Consider the following 17,090-nt stretch of genomic DNA (forward strand, 5'->3'; position numbering starts at 1 on the left):
GCTGCCATGGCCATACCCTTTGAGTTTTGCAGCAGATTTTGATGTCTTTTCATCATTAAGGCCTGTTGTATATACTGGCCAAATCTGAGGTCTCTTGGACTTAACTCTGACCCAAGGTAACCCCAGAAAACGGAGATGACTTTTTTTAAGATGAGATTCAGGTGCATTACCACACCTCAATCACCTCTACTCTGTTCTTCTCACTTGTTTCTCACCCACCCTGCCTATACTTCTGCCTCCTTTTCCTGTCTTATCTCTGACTACCCCCCCCCCCCCCACACACACACACACACACACACACACACACACACCGCATCAACTCATCATAGTCATCACCAACATAATGTTCCATCTAACAAACAATCAAGCTTCAAATTAATGGTGTGGTCCTTGCAAGTGAAATTACCAAAAAATAACCCAAATTATTATCACAATTCATTCAAAATGGCAGACTTCCTGCTCCCTAGGATATGGGTGCCACTGGCTTTATTGTGCGCCCTGATGAGCTTCATATGCTACCAAATTTCGGAAATATGAAGTCCTGCGGGGACTAATTTTTCCAAATGTTGCAGGGGGCGCTATGGAGCCATTTTTCTCAGGTCCCAAAACAAATGTGCGTGCAAATGTTCATTTGTCATATGTTATCTTTAGTCCATCAAAAATGCAGTTCATTTGACGGGAGAAGAAAGCATAATAATAATTCCTTGCATTCCCAGAGGATCCTTACAGCTCGGGCCCTAATTTAACAAGGTGTGTTGTTGAGCTCGAAGCATTTGTCTGTCCAGGTTTCAGAATAGAGAGAAAGAATATTCAAAAGGATGAACTACTGAACCATAAAATCCCATAACAAACACAACAAAAATTAAAATGTGCCTTTCTAAACTGCTCTTATTCTGGTGATGAAAATAAAAGTCCCTAAAAGTAAAGCTGGAAGATAAAATGCTCCTCAACAGCAACCGTGTCTGCAGGACTGTAATTTATAAACGCAGACTGCCGCCTTGTGGTGAATGTTTATACCATGAAGCTATGATACAGCTTTTTCATAACTGGTGCAGAATGACAGATTTGGTTAAAATCTGCCATCTTGTATTTGTTTAATTAATCCAAAAAAATTAATCTGGAATTCCATGAACATAAAATGAAGTAAGTGCGGTTTTAGTTCTTAATGACATTCTTAATTCTTATTCAAAGGAGGGTGAGATTTTTTCTTTTGCAGTTGTCATGTTCAGTGCAGGTTTGATGTGAACGTTAATATGTTCACCAAACAGCTTCTGTTTTTCCTGGAAAGTAACCATATTGAACAGAAACATTTGGATGACTTCAGTTGGCACCCTTGCGTAAAGTTTACTTAGCAAACGTGCTTGTGTAACAGAACTTAACCACGGCAAGGGATGGGTTAAATTTTCCCGCAAGAAGTTTGACTTTACGAAATTAAGTGGGCTGAATTCGATAAAAGAACAGAAAAGGGCTGCAGCCCTCCTCTCCTCTCCAGCTGTCAGCCCTCCTGAGAAGTGGCATGTTGTCCAGTGTCACAGCTCAGAGCGCACTCCTGCTTTTCATCCTGTCTCCAAAAAGCGCGCAATTTATGCCATAATCATTGATTTACTGGGAGGGGTTCATTTTTTCACTTTTATTGCAATGGCAAAATGGTCACTTTTCTTTTTATACTTTTTCCAAGGACTACTTCCCATTATCTTTGGGCAGCAGCGCACAGCTGGCCCCTGGCGGCACCGGATTCAGTGGGAGAACAACGGGCAGGTTTACAGTTTAATGAGCACTGGATCAGAGTACCAGGCTCCGGTTCGGTCCAGAAGTCATTCGAGGCTTTATGTGAGCAGCAGGAGGGATGGCACCGGGAGCCAAATCCCGGGAGCGCAGACAAGAATGACTGGACAGAGTGAATCCAGACACTTCAGGACTGATCAGCCAGGATCCTTCACATCTGTCAGACAAGTTAATGGTCGCGCGTCAGGGGCCCGTCGGCTGCCTGATCGCTCTTATGGAGCAGGAGCTGCAGGATATCCAGGTGCGCGAAGATTTAACCCTGAAAACACTAACGCCATCAACGCCTCTTCATTGAATACTTTAACAGATTTCCTCGGCAGAAGAGGAGCTGCTATCAGAGGGGCTAACACGGCACTACACACCAGAGGAGGGGATCCAGGCCCCGGAGCGCAAAACCAGCAGTTACGCGCAGCGCCAGGGGCGATGCATGTCTCCAGGCAACCAGCGCAGACCGATCACTCCATCTCAGCATATCCCACAACTGTAGAAACCGAATCTGAGGCTCCAGTTCCGTTTCCTGCACTTAGTGAGGATGGTTTAAACGAAATAGTCAGTAATGGAGAGAGCATGGTTAACGACGACCCTCGAAATCCGTTTAAAAACCACAGGAATTCTATTTTCTACAACATGTATCCCACAAGAGGAAGGTCAGTAGCCCGTCGTCCGCCTGGCGCAGGATACGGAACAAGATTTTTCCAAAATGGTAAGTCAAGTGTCCTGTCCATGTGGAGGGAGTAGTCAGGTTAAAGGACAAGTTCACAGTCTTTCAAGTCAACAAAACTGTTCTTCTTGTTCTAATCGTTATCCCTGATCAGACTGGCCATTAACATTTGCCTCTATTTGATTCCAGTGTGAGTAAATCAGGATAAAATCCAGATATCCACATAACTGACTAATTCATTCATTCATTCATAATTATTATAGAATAATCTCAGTGGTCAATATAAACAGTGTGGACATTTACAGAATGAGTCATAATTATTCATACATCTCTGTTTTATGATAGGTTTGAAAAACTATGAGCATGCCCTTTAACTGGCATGGAGTGAAATGTCTACATTAATGTGATGGTCCAGTGGGTACAAGAGGCAGGATAAAACCATCATTATATTTTAAATGAGCTGGTTTGGTGAATCATTTTAAGATGATTTACACAGCCTCATGTTTCTCCCACTTAAAGTAAAAAGCTGAAAAAGAAAGAAAAATAAATCTTATTTGAATCTCAATGACAGCTGAGAAATGTTTAACACATTGAAATATGCCAGCAAACAGCTGTGCTTATTTTCAGCCTGTGGAGACCCTATATTTTAGTGGACTGTTCTCAGCAAGAATAAAATGGCAACATTAAGATCTCAAAAAAGAAATTGGACTTTGCCTTAAATCTTCTCCTTCAGGACTGCCAGACCTCGTGCCAGACCCATATGCCATCCAAGCAGGTGCTTATATCCAGCGCATGCAGATGTATGCGCTCCGCTGTGCAGCTGAGGAGAACTGTCTGGCCAGGTAAGCTGTGGTGCCAAAAGTGATTCAGTCCAGTACGCACACAGCAGCACAAACACACACACACACACACACACACACACACACACACACACACACACACACACACACACACACACACACACACTGGTATTTCTTTTGCTTTCATTCGCTGAAGGTCAATTTTACATGTTTTAGCACGTTTTGGTTGTTTCAGGATTGCTTTCAGTTGTATCAGTTTAAGTTGCCGATGTGTTGGGATAACTATTCTGTTGATAGAGTTACAAAAACAGTCTGATCTTATTCTGGAGCAGCAACTCTCCAACATGATGTCCTGCCAAGACATAAATGTTCTGGGTTGGTTTTCCCAAAAGCATTAAGCACAATGGAACAAACCCTTTGTGCTCTGTTACTTTTAAAAAAACTAGACTTGGGAGCTCAGCCAATAGCACTTTCCAGTGCAGCTTATGCCTGTGTCCCCTGTGATCCATCCAAGGTCGGCTTATGGACCTGCGGTGCGAGACATCGACTTCAGAGTCCTCCTGCGGTTCCCACAGAAAGTGAAGAACCAAGGCACCACTGACTTCCTCCCTGTCAAGCCAAGACACCAGTGGGACTGGCACAGCTGTCACCAGTGAGTTTACTCAGCCTAAAAATACAATTGAACTGAGCTCACATCACTTTTTAAAATGTTTTTTTGGGATTAGTTCGACCCTATTCAAATCTGATATGACAATTCAGGAAAACATCGACCCCTACAAATTCAGTTAGGACAATAAAATTGGGGTCTTACGGCCATTCCTTAATCCTGTCTCAAGAAAATGTTACTATTCAGTTCTTTTCTGTCTGTTCTGCGCATTCAGGCACTACCACAGCATGGACGCCTTCAGTAACTACGACCTGCTGGATGTCATCACAGGACGTAAAGTGGCCGAGGGACACAAGGCCAGTTTCTGTCTGGAGGACACAGGCTGTGACCCTGGAATCAGGCGGCGCTATGCCTGTACATCTCACACACAGGTAATATACTGTCATATAATATAAGTTTTACATGAGAGACCTATCTCAGCTATGACACAAATACAGAGAGATCAGTCACATAAAAGCACAATCACAAACTGCAATATATATATATATGTCCAATATCCTCAATAAATACGTCTTGAGGTACATATTCTGCTTTTGTTTTTTGCCTTTCCTTTGGTATGTTATAAAGCTGCTGTTTTGTACATGTAAAAGGTCTTCACAAAGCCCAAAGTCATCGTCAAAAGGGAGCTATTCTCTCCCACAACAACATGGCTTCTTATCCTCCTAGCAGCTAGTCTGGATGAGCAGCTTCATTGCTAGAGCCGCTTCCACTGGATGTACATCATACTCAGAGGTTACTTTAGTTCGGCCAGATAACTTTTAACTTTTCAGGAAGGGGACCTTAAAGAAACTGGAGCTACAATGCCTATAAGAAACACTTAAAAATATAAAACGTAAAAATAGAACTCTTTCTGATCCACTCATAGAGACTTCTGTGAAATGTTTTTCAAAGTAAAACTCTGTTGTATGCCAAAGTAAAACAAATCAGCTCAAGGACAGGGCAATCTATTTTCTGGGCTCTATGATTCTGGCTTTGCACTACTTTGTTGGTTTCTTATAGCAACTTTGCTTCCAAGAGCTGTTCATATAACTAAAACCCCTTACCTCTATCCCTCTATCGCTACCCCTCTATCTCTACCTCTCTACTTCTTCTGTCCCTCTCAACCCGCTCGGCCAGCAGGCAGATGGGTCCCCCCACATTAGAGCCGGGTTCTGCTCGAGGTTTTTTTCCCCATTAAAAGGGTGTTTTCCTTGCCACTGTCACCTTTTGGCTTGCTCTGGGGGTCAGGCATATGGGTTCTGTAAAGCGTCTTCAGACAATTTGACTGTAATTGGCACTATATAAATAAAATTGAATTGAACTGAATTGAATTAACACTGGGCTGCACAGTGGTGTAGTGGTTAGCACTTTCGCCTTGCAGCAAGAAGGTCCCTGGTTCGCGTCCCGGCTTTCCCGGGATCTTTCTGCATGGAGTTTGCATGTTCTCCCTGTGCATGCGTGGGTTCTCTCCGGGTACTCCGGCTTCCTCCCACAGTCCAAAAATATGCTGAGGTTAATTGATTATTCTAAATTGCCCGTAGGTGTGAATGTGTGAGTGCTTGTTTGTCTTTGTATGTAGCCCTGCGACAGACTGGCGACCTGTCTAGGGTGTCCCCTGCCTTCGCCCGAGTCAGCTGGGATAGGCTCCAGCCCCCCCCCCCCCCCCCCCCCCCCCCCCCGCGACCCTAATGAGGATTAAGCGGTGTATAGATAATGGATGGATGGATGAATTAACACTCAAATCTTCTTCATTTGCAGCACTTGCAGGAAGATAGTAGTTAAAGAGCCTAAATCAAAACTGTGAACTACACTGACGGAGTAGGGTTTGTGTTTTCAGGGACTGAGCCCAGGATGCCATGACATCTATGCTGCCAACATTGACTGTCAGTGGATCGACATCACTGATGTCCCTCCAGGAAACTACATCCTGAAGGTAACACACATCTCACACAAGCTTAGAGCTGTTCAGATGCACATTTTTCTATGTCTATGGATTTTATTGTATGATACATCATGAACCTGCCTGAAAAGCTGCTCAGGTTTTCATTTATGATTTTTTCAGGTTACTGTCAATCCCAACCTCCATGTTCTGGAGTCAGACTTTACCAACAACATAGTGAGATGTGATATCACCTACACAGGAATCTATGTTCAGACACGCAACTGTCGAGTAACAAGGTACTGTAAGAGAGGTTCTGTGGAACATGAACACAGCATGTGCTTTTTTTCACTTTAGACATGTTATACATTTCTTATACTTTACTGAGATGAATATAGTACTAAATTGGTGAATATTTTGGATTAAGAATAAAATGCTTCCTTATGGGTTTAGATTAAACCATCCTAATTCTTCTGTTAAACAAAAAAATAATAATAAGCCATTGGTTTAGTTTAAGAAGGCACAAAACTAAAACCAGGACTAGTTTTCTTAGTTCAGACAGCAACACTGAATATACATTTGTATGTTCATGTTCCTCTTTCTGTCTGTTTTTAGAGGTTGAACCATTTCCTGTAATATCTGCAGGAGTTTTGCAGCCAAATATCTCTCCCTGCTGGACAGCAACATTCGAAGAGAAAGTGCAATTGGTAACATTTTTGTATTACAAATGTAGCTGTGAGTTACACTTCTGCTATGAAGGCTTAAGCTGCATTTATTGGTAATAAATGCAAAATCAGTTTACACACTTTTGTTAATGAAACTAGTGATATCATCAGACTTACTTGATTATGTATTTTGAGAAATGATATTTTGTTTTGTTTGTTTTTTGGTTTTGCTTTAACAAATACAAGTACTGTTGATAGATGCTTCTGTTTCTTGCACGCTGGTTAACTGCTTGACATGTGTGTTTTGCTGCTGTTCATTGTTCTTGTCTTGTTTGGCTGCTTTGTCTTACTAGTATTGCACATCATTAGTTCTCATAGTTTTATTGGGAGGATAAGAAATTCTATATTTTTGTTACTGACAAAGAATGTCACGGAAAGATTGAAACCAACTATTTCTTATGAATTCTGACTGCATTGGTCTGATGAGATGTCACATAACATGCTGTGGCAGTTTTCATAAAATGCAAAAACAATGAGAATTTCAGTTGTTATGAGGCATCATCTGTTGTCATCCACTTTGACACACTACGTGGGATAAAACAATCAATTGTCAAACCTGATGCTTATCTTAAGTCATAATGTCTTTCAGACAGACCTGTCATCAGGTATTTATTTAAAAAGTTAAATAACCTCCAAAAATAGATGTGCACTGTAGTTATGGTAATTTTCACAAACGTCACTCAAACTGGAGTAAATATGGCATTTGAAAGTGAGTTTTCAGGCAGGCAGATGGTGTACATGGGATCAACCAAAATAGAACCACAATGCCAATATTCATGAGGATGAAGGAAAGCCCAGTTAAACAGCATGAATCATAATTTGAGGAGAAGCTTTGGATGCACATAGACAGTAATTGCTGGTAGAGTTCATCGTTGGTCTTTTCATGGGATGTCTTGATAATAGAAAAATAAAGACTATCAACTGACATATCCTTTAACCTGTTGGTGGTCATAATAGAAAATTGTAAACAGTTATTTTGCGTTAAATAGTTAGTGCAGTATATGGGAGTATGTTTTCATGAATGTGTATAACTGAGTGAATGGAAAATATTGAAAACTGTTAGTACTCTTAAAACATTGTTGAAAACCTTATTACATTCTGTTTGGTATGTTGGATTTGATGCAATAAATATTGAGGATTTAGGAGTTTATCATGACTACAGCTCTATCCTTGTCTTTTAAAAAGACAGCCAGAAGCAGAGCTGTTTAAAGTGCCAGAATGTGAAAATTACTTCACTATATCTGTGTATCGCAAAAGATTTTCTCTGATTTGTAACATGTCTGTGTTTTCCGCTAAAAATTCCAGGAGCTATAAAAGAATAAGTGCTTTAAACAGTTTCAGATCCTGCATTCCAGCTGGACAAGAGCAACTTGTTCATACTGGGTTACCTTAGCACACTGTGGGACTTCATCAGCTGAATGAGGAGCTTTACTTTGAGTGATGCGTGCAGATCGTGGCCTCAGAGACAAACACGCCTGCAGGCAGACACTGGCGGCATGTTTGCTGACAGACCTCTGTGAAGACAGCGCTCAGGATCTTATACAGCCCTGCCATATCTACTAAAACACAGCAGAGCAGGATGAATAGAATCCTTTTCTCACTGTCCTTGTTTAAAAGAGGCTCTCTCAGCTGCTGGTTAAGACTCCCTCTTGGCTTAGAATTCATCACATCATGGCTTACTTCACGTCCATGGGAGATAGTCTAAGTCAACACTCGTTTTAATAGCACTAGGATATTTTATCTGAGTGGGAGGATTGATTCAACCTGCCACAGAATATCTCTGCCGAGTCACTCAAACATGTTTTTACTGAGGACAAATGTGTTTTTCCAGCAAACACAAACAGCTTCAAACAGCAAAAGAACGACAGAAGAAGCCTGTGTGTGGATCATATTCATCGTGGTGTCGGTTGTGGTTCGCCTCATTCAAAGATAGTTTTCCTTTGAACAAATCATTGTCTCAAACAAGCTTTACATATGATGAAGTGGTTTTGAATGATGTACTGGAAAACAGGCTCCAGACAATGTATACGCTGTTAAATGCACAGATGTTGGGTATTTACAACAAGACCAAGCTCAGTCTCAGCTTAAGACAGCAGTGAACCGGGGAGATTAAGCGCAATTGAAATGGTTTACATTGGAAGTTGCCAAGGTGCTTCCCTGCCAGAGTAGATTGTCTATGTTATTGAAAGTGTCTGGAAAATCCCCCCTACTCCTATTTAGCCAGCTCCATTCCTGTCTGCCTAGGAACTTTGAAGGCAATATTTGCAGACAGCAACTGTTTGAGCAGAGGATCTCTGCTCTGTGGAGTTAAAGTCTGGATCTGCTGCACAGCCATGCTAACAGCTATACAAGGCTGCAGTAAGGCAGTGCTTTAAGATAGATGTTAACATTACAAGGCAAACATTATCACAATCTAACTGACATGAGAATTTTTATTGAGATATAATGTTTAAGATATTTACCATTTTAGTTTGGCTTAATTAAACATTATGTAAATTTAGACACTAAATGAACAGTGAAGGATTATTAACCCACTGGAGCCCAAAACCTGCCAGCAGGTTTAAAAGGCATGTTTTTTTTTGTTGTAGTTGTTTTTGAAGTCAAAATGACACCATTGAACAAAGCAAAAAAACTGTGAAAACTGAAAAATTTGTCAGATTTTCAACTTTCTGTCAGTAAGTACAGCATATGCTTCTGTCAGGTAAAATAACAACTCTAATATGAAAATTGTGATATTTAGGCAAAATTGCATCATTCAACATGTCTCATTTAAAAAAAAATCCTGCCCCAATATATATATATATATATATACATATATTTTTTTTTTTATATATATATATATATATATATATATATATATATAGAGAGAGAGAGAGAGAGAGAGAGAGAGAGAGAGAGAGAGAGAGAGAGAGAGAGAGAGAGAGAGAGAGAGAGAGAGAGAGAGAGAGAGAGAGAAACCAAAGGGATCAAATCAATCAGAGCCTCTTCATCTCCAGTAACTTCATTAATGATAACATTTCTACCTTCAGACTGAATATTTCCAGATTTCTCTCCGTTTTCTAATATTATATGTATTATTATATATATTATATGATATCAGTATCTTCTTATGGATTCATTGTTGGTTCAGATTTTCCTCAGTTCTGTCATTTAAATGATGCAGCAGTAACGAACACGTTTTAATTCCTTTAGGAAGTAGAAGCTCAGATATGACGGATTAGAAAGTTATTTTACTACATATATATATATATATATATATATATATATATATATATATATATATATATATATATATATATATATATATAGGATTTGCTCAAAGTATATTCTGTGAAAGCATAAAACTTCTGTGCTTCTCAGCTCAGTGGAAAAGCATGAGTGACTCAGCTGTGACCAACAGCCATGTGATAAAAAGTCAGAGTTTTCAGGTGAACTGCAGGTTGTGAACTGCAGGTTGTGTTTAGCCAGAGCAGAGACTAGATGACCAGAGAGAGGAAATACTGGAACAATCAAAAAAATAAAAAGTTTTCAGCAAGCTACAGCAAGAAACTATTCATCTATAACTTGTGGAGCCCAGATTTTTTGGGATTTCAGAACATGAAGTTTTTAAAACTGTTAAAAGCACATCGAGTCAAACTCATCGTGGAAGTGGAAGAACAATTTTGAAAAATGAAAGAACCACTGGAGTTACTGGAAGGTCTGTGCAAAATTTTACAGAAATCTGTCTAATAACATGAGAGATTTCTGTTTGACTCACAATGCTGGGCTGATTGTCTTTAGCGAGGCTGCAGCTAAAAGCTAAAATGTTTGATGGGTGCAAATTAACAACAAAAAAGACAAGAGGAGAAAATCCTTCCATTAACCCTTGGACACCCATCTTCTTTTTTAATAAAAAGCATGAAAATATTTTGCTAATTGGGCTCTTGTGGAGAAAATTGTCCAGCACTTAATGATATAACAAGTAAAGTGAGGAACAACAGTGCTGCTACTACAACTGTCTTTGTGCTGTTACTGTCTTAAAATGTTTGAATCATGAGACTTTGTGTTTTCAAATGACTTAGCAGAACTGTATTAAGAGTTTTTCTTACTTTTTGCTTTTTACTCACTTATAAGTCACACCAGCTTTGACATTATTGGAGCCATAATGGTGAACTTTAATCTGTTCCACTTGATCAGATGATCAATGTTTAACTGACTCTGTTTCTCAGAACTCAGCTGGTCTGCTCCTTTTTGGACTGGCATGCCATTTTAAACATATCATGCTGTAGAGAAGACACTGTTTGCTCAGCTGTGGAGCTTCACACCAACATCTGGATGGAGGCTTTCGTTAGTCTTACACAAGCACAGAATGGAAATGACAACTGCAAATAAAAAAAGACAGTCTGGCACCTCTCAGTTGGCCTCAGTGTACAGGTAGGTAAGGTGAGGAAGGAATGAGTTCTGCCATGTGCCTGTCTGCAGCCTCCTCTGAACATATTGTGGCAAAGAGAGACATTTTCCAGATGCATCTCCACGTAGGTGGGCAGTGTTTGGAGAGGTTACTAAGGGCAGAGTTTGGTATTTGCAGGTCATATTTCAACAAAGCAAGGCCACGTGAGAGCTGGCCTGGATGTAACAGAGGAACGTGCTCAGCCTAAAGAGAATGTCTTGGCAGGTTAGTTTAGGCACTGAGCAGAGAAATTCCTCAGCAGTACTGTCATCTTACTGAGATTAAGAACAGAGCTGAGGTCAGCTGAAGACCAGCGAGGGTGTGTGGCCAGACACTGTGCTACTTCCTCACTTGGGGTCACTTACACAACCAGTGCTGTAAATTGGCCAGTGAAAACTACATGGAGCTCTGAGACAAAACACAGTGGAGACATCTTTGAGTGGGACTGATGATGAGTTCTGTTTCTCTTTCAAACTGGGTGGCATTGTGACTTGGGTGGTATTTGGAAGGACAGCTCAAAGGATTTGCTTTTCTCTGATTTTTATTCACTGCTTTGTCTGTAAGCTCTTCATCTCCCCCTTTAACCACTTGTATTAATTTTTCTCTGTAGCAGTCTGTCCAGTGTAATTTCAGATGCCTAGAAGCTCCTGGTCAGGATGTAGACAATAAAACAATGTTTTGATTGTGAGCTTATGAACACAGTGAACTTTAGCAAATGATTTCCTTGTGTGACTAACTTCTGAAAATAGAAAGGGGGGAAAATGGATACTTGTATACAGGTTTTAAAACTGGACGAAGATATATGGACAAATATTAGTTTTTAGTTTTCACATTAAACAATATGCAAAGAAATATTTCGGATAGCTTCATTTTACTATTTTTTACCAATGCCAGTGGGTGTACTGTGTCTACAGTAGAGTACTGTGTGTGAACTGAATTTCACAATGAAGAGTAACTTTTTACACTCATTACCTTACTCACGTCGCTGACATCCAGGAGTTTAACTTCACACCTGGTGTATCCCAAGACACTGAGACATCATTGCAGGGGCGGAGCCAAAGGGTTGCCATAGCCACCTCAGAGTAAAGTCTGCATATTCCACACAACCACTAATGAGGCCAATTTGAGGACTATGCACAAACTAAGAGAACAGTAAAAGCCTAAACCATAATGTAATTGAAACTGTAATTTTAATAACTTAAAAAGCCTAACCTGATTTTTTAAAAATTCATTTGTGTACCTGCACACGACAGTCTTAAAGCAAATTAGTAAATTAATATTTTATTAATCAATAATAATGTACAGAAATAACTAAATCTGAAACCAAAATATGATTACAGTACTTTTCTTGAACCTATATATGCTTAGCAGCTAATTTTTATGAAGCCAGTTGGAACTATACTACCTTTCAAAAGTTTGGAGTCACCCATTGAAGTGGAATCAAATTCACAAATCATGGGTCAGAGTCTAAGACTTGTCCATGTTCAAATATTAAAGATCTTCAAAAAAATCACCAAGAGAAGTCAGCATTCAGGGGCAGCAAGATTTATTTTCAACAAAAGTCCAGGAACAGTTCTTAGCAGTCATTAACACCCCAAGAAAAACCAGAGATACTGGGCTGTGTACCATCTTTTATGCTCTGAGAGTTGGTCATTTTTCCACACCTATAGGGCATATGATTGGAGTGACAGTTTTGACACCATTATACTTTATTAAATCTATTGGTCAGATCATGACATCAAGATATCATATTTCACCCCTAGATCATACCCGACAGAGGACATAAGGTTATCATTAGGTCATGTTTGACTGAGAACATGCCCAGATATGTTCAAACTTTTGCTTCAATCTCCTATACATTGATCTCTATTATTTTGTGATAGATTCTATCCATATTATACCTTTATGTATTGTAAAGTTTCTTATGCACCTCGTAAAAGGTTATATTGCCTTGAGTTTACACCATTACGTTTTGAGTTATCTATATATCATTTTCTAAAAAGCATGTGATTTGTCTTTACGCCAAAATACATGTTTTACTTTATGATCTTCCAGCTGTCTGTTTGTCTTCCACAGATACACACAAAATGTCATCAAACATCAGTGATTACTAGAACCTTCATTATTATGTAGTTCATACACGTCTTAACTCTTTTCTTCAGTTTTAATTGCATTTCCCATAATTATATCATCTTTTACTTTTAGTATATTGCACCCAGAAAATGTTACTCTACATCAGACAATTTCATGTTTTCCATGAAAACTCACACTTTTTTCATGTGCTAATATAATTGCACAAGGATTTTCTAATCAGAATCAGAATAGTCATTTACCACATTAACAATGTCTGGACTGGATTTCTGATCAATTTAATGTTATTTTCATTGAAAAAAAACTGCTTTTCTTTCAAAAATAGGGACATTTCAAAGTGACCCCAAATTTTTTGAAAGGTAGTGTATATATCCTTATCTAAGACGTGCTGTCTCCTGTCTGTGCATGGCTCTATGTTTGAGGAATGGTTGGATCTATTACCACCTATCTGTTGTATATACTCCACCCGACATCTACTAACACCTATGGCATTAACTGCATTCAACTCGTGTGTTATTTTTGGATGGACAAGACAATCGTGAGGTGGCAGGGCTGAGAGTCAGTGTTGTTCTTGGTTTGGATCTCTGTCTGACATTCCAGACGCACTCCAGTATTTAGAAAGACGGCCCAGCCAGCGGCTCAGCCGGTGTGCCTTCTGGTGGACAAGATTCACAGAGAGGGTGTGCAGAAGGCCCAGACTTGGACAGCAGGCCGAGAAATGGCCTTTCTCAAAGCCCATCAGGATTTAGGTGCTGCAGACATTTTCTGAGATCCAGGCTTGCAGACTGTAAAATAACTGCTCTGAAGATTGATGGTTTCATTGTAACTTTGAATTGGTATTCACACAACAATCTGAACTTCTCTCACCCAAGATATGTGTTTAAAAAGTCACATTTTCATCCAACATAACACCCCAGCCTTTTCTATGAATAGAAAGCAGGGTAATGTTGTATCTGCAGTATGGAAAATAGTCTGACACAGTTCATGACTAAACTATAAAAATATTCAATGTTTGAGCCTTTAAGAAAATGCAGCAATTAGAAGATACAGTTCAGCACCTATGATGATTAACCTCTGCTCAGACAGCTATCATCATTGTGAACAATCACTTTTATCAAGAAAAAATACCATCCTGAGCTCCACTAAAGTAAGGAATTACTGCTTTTAACTCTTTAATCACATTTTGAAATTAATCAGTTCTAGCAAGATGGCAGCCAAGACTTTAATAAAATTTAAACCTGATACATATAATACTTAATTTATCCTAACTATGGATATTCTTGTGTTACAGCAGTGAAATGGAATGATGATTTATTATTTTTAGTGTAATTTGTTATTTGTTAATTTGACTTTTTGACATCTTAAGAAATACTACTACTACTACTACTACTACTACTACTACTACTAATAATAATAATAATAATAATTAATAATAATAATAATAATAATGAAGCATATTTCTCATGACCCATAGTCTCATTGTTGTTATCTACTCTTTCTAACTACAAATCATTGTCTCATGTTAGCTGGCTCAGGCATCATGTCATACTGAATAATCTTTAAACTCTATTTTGACTGGTTTCTAAGAAGTTGCTTACACTAAAAAAAAGTAACTCAAGGGACACACTCCCACCACTTACTTAACTGCATCCTTGTAAGATAAAAAAAAAACAAAACAAAGCTCTATTTTATAGATTTAGTTAAACCTTTTAACCTGCAAACATGATGGGTTGGGTTGACACATCAAACTAGTATCCAAATTAGTGGAGAGTGAGGCAGAGATGACCAAGATCCACACATTCTAGAGGAAGCAATGGTGGACTTACATCTCAGTCCTTTTAAGGCAGAAAAGTTTTTAGGGGTTTAATCAAGCAACTTTAACTGGTTACTAAAAGAATCACTGTGAATTTTGCGTGTTATATCCACCACCTGCTGTGCTAAACTAGAAAGCCTGACAGGTGTAGCAACGGTTGTATCTTCAGTGGTACCTGTATGGATTTGGATTGACAATGAGGTTGAGGAAGTTGTGATTGATCTTCATTACTATTTTCTGACATTTTATACAGTCAACAGCTACTCAAAAATAGATCAGTTATTAAATTGATTATTACAACAATCCTTATTTGTAGCCCTAGACTGTATTATTATTAAATCATGACAAAAGAGGATGCTTGATGAGCCAAAACACCATTTTTAATTTTATTTTTTGACAGGAAATAATGGTCTCCGGCACATGATTTTGTCCATCTATCTACAGCAGCTTATCGACTCTTTACAGCCACTCTGTTGCTACTATTGCACAATTACTCAAACTGCTTTAGGCTGCATACAGAGACAGCGAGTGACAAAGTGGCCAGGACAGTTAACAGTTTGCATGTGTCATCCTCCATCTGTCACTGCAGCACAAAGAGAGGCAGAGAAGGAGGGATGTTTTGTAAGGTAGATGGATTGCAGGGGGCTCTCCCAGGGTCGCAGTGTGCTCTGATAGCAGCAGGAGCTTGTGAGAGCAGAGTGGTGAAATTCTCAGACAAGATTTAAACAAACAGAGACGTAGACGCTTATTCTGTCAGAACGATTGCGGTTGTGTCCCAGGCCGGCTTGGCCTGGGACACAACCGCAATCGTTCTGACAGAATAAGGCCATGAGAGATCACACACCATCATCTCCAGATTAGAAGTATTTCTACAAGTTGCACAGTCACACTTACTTCAGTCAGGCTTAGAAAGGGCATAAAGCATTTCTTCAAGTCACGGATGATAAAATGCTGGCATCATTTCTTTAATTTCATATTCAAATGTGGGGCATTCAGTGGTCAGTACAACATCTCTAGAAATCAATAATTGAGACATTGCATTGATTTGTGTGAGAAAAGCACAGGAGAAGTTATAGTATTGCACTTTAGTCTCAGCTCTGCCTTTCCTACTTTGCTGTCTTCTTGCATTTTCTTCCTCTTACATACTTCGAAACCATGTAGCAGACAGAAAAAATGTATTATATTATTTTATATGGAAAATATCTTTTTAATAATTTGGATAATATAAACCTTATCCGAACTGGGATATACAGTCATGGAAAAAAATGTTAGACCACCATTTTCTTCAGTTTCTTGTTCATTTTTGCCTGGTACAACTAAAGGTACATTTGTTTGGACAAATATAATGATAACAAAAATTGCTTATAAGAGTTTAATTCAAGAGCTGATATGCAGCCATTTTCCATGGTTTTCTTGATAATAACCAAAATCACTTAAGTTCTTACATCAATAGCTATGGCATTGTACTGCCAAAAACAGTGCTTTTAGGCATTCTGTTTTCTTTTCTGTCTGTTTTACTCACATGATACACACAGGAGATAGTACTTGATTGCAAAACCATTGTTTTTGATGACTGCAGTCATGCATCTTGGCATGCTCTCCACCAGCTTCTGACATTGTTCTGCTGTCACAGCAGCCCATTCCTGTTGCGCAAATTCAAACAAATTTGCTTTGTTTTGGGGTTTGTGGTTCTCTATTTTGCGTTTGATGATTTTCCACAGGTTTTTAATTGGATTTAGATCTGGTGATTGAGCAGACCAAGGCATGGTTCCAATGTTCTGGTTCTCCATTCAGGCTTTAACTGACCTTGTCATGTGGCAAGGGGCATTGTCTTGTTGGAAAATCCAATCATCTGAGGCAGGAAAGAGTTTTCCAGCTGATGGAAGAAGACTGTTTTCAAGAGTAGCCCTGTACATGACCTGGTTCATTCACGCTTCACACAATTGCATTTGCCCTGTTCCACCCATACTGAAACAACCCCAGATCATCACTGATCCACCCCCATGTTTTACTGTAGGTTCAAGACAGTCTGGTTTGTAGGCTTCTCCAGGCTTCCTCCTCACCAGTAAGTTGGCATCAACTGAAAGTTGGATTCATCACTGAAGAGAATCTGAGCCCAATCATCAACAGTCCGATCCTTGTGATCCACAGCAAAGAGTAACAGGGCTTTCCTCTGCCTTTTGTTGATGAAGGGCTTCTTCCGTGTCCTGTGTGACTTCAGACCAGCTTTAAGAAGTTGGTTTCTAACTTTCTTTGCCAAA

The 17,090-nt window shown here is 39.3% G+C and overlaps 1 protein-coding gene across 1 annotated transcript; it reads left to right on the forward strand.

The window, feature by feature from the left end:
• Positions 1-1,474: 1,474 nt before the first annotated feature.
• On the forward strand, positions 1,475-9,268 carry loxl5b (lysyl oxidase-like 5b). The gene is made up of 7 exons (XM_035946145.2): positions 1,475-2,488; positions 3,180-3,288; positions 3,761-3,898; positions 4,128-4,284; positions 5,730-5,825; positions 5,955-6,070; positions 6,387-9,268. Exons 1-7 carry the CDS (start codon positions 1,639-1,641, stop codon positions 6,391-6,393), a joined length of 1,473 nt encoding a protein of 490 aa, XP_035802038.2. The 5' UTR covers positions 1,475-1,638; the 3' UTR covers positions 6,394-9,268.
• The last annotated feature ends 7,822 nt before the right edge of the window (positions 9,269-17,090 follow it).

The sequence above is a fragment of the Amphiprion ocellaris genome, chromosome 10, assembly GCF_022539595.1.
Source record: "Amphiprion ocellaris isolate individual 3 ecotype Okinawa chromosome 10, ASM2253959v1, whole genome shotgun sequence".
Lineage (NCBI taxonomy): Eukaryota > Metazoa > Chordata > Actinopteri > Pomacentridae > Amphiprion > Amphiprion ocellaris.

What these genes read in the sequence shown, in the direction of transcription:
- loxl5b (XM_035946145.2), top strand. Translation starts at nt 1,639, where the DNA reads ATGGCAAAATGGTCACTTTTCTTTTTATACTTTTTCCAAGGACTACTT. An exon ending in GAGGAGAACTGTCTGGCCAG is followed by an intron (nt 3,289 to 3,760) that starts GTAAGCTGTGGT and finishes GATCCATCCAAG; the next exon opens with GTCGGCTTATGGACCTGCGG. An exon ending in GACTGGCACAGCTGTCACCA is followed by an intron (nt 3,899 to 4,127) that starts GTGAGTTTACTC and finishes CTGCGCATTCAG; the next exon opens with GCACTACCACAGCATGGACG.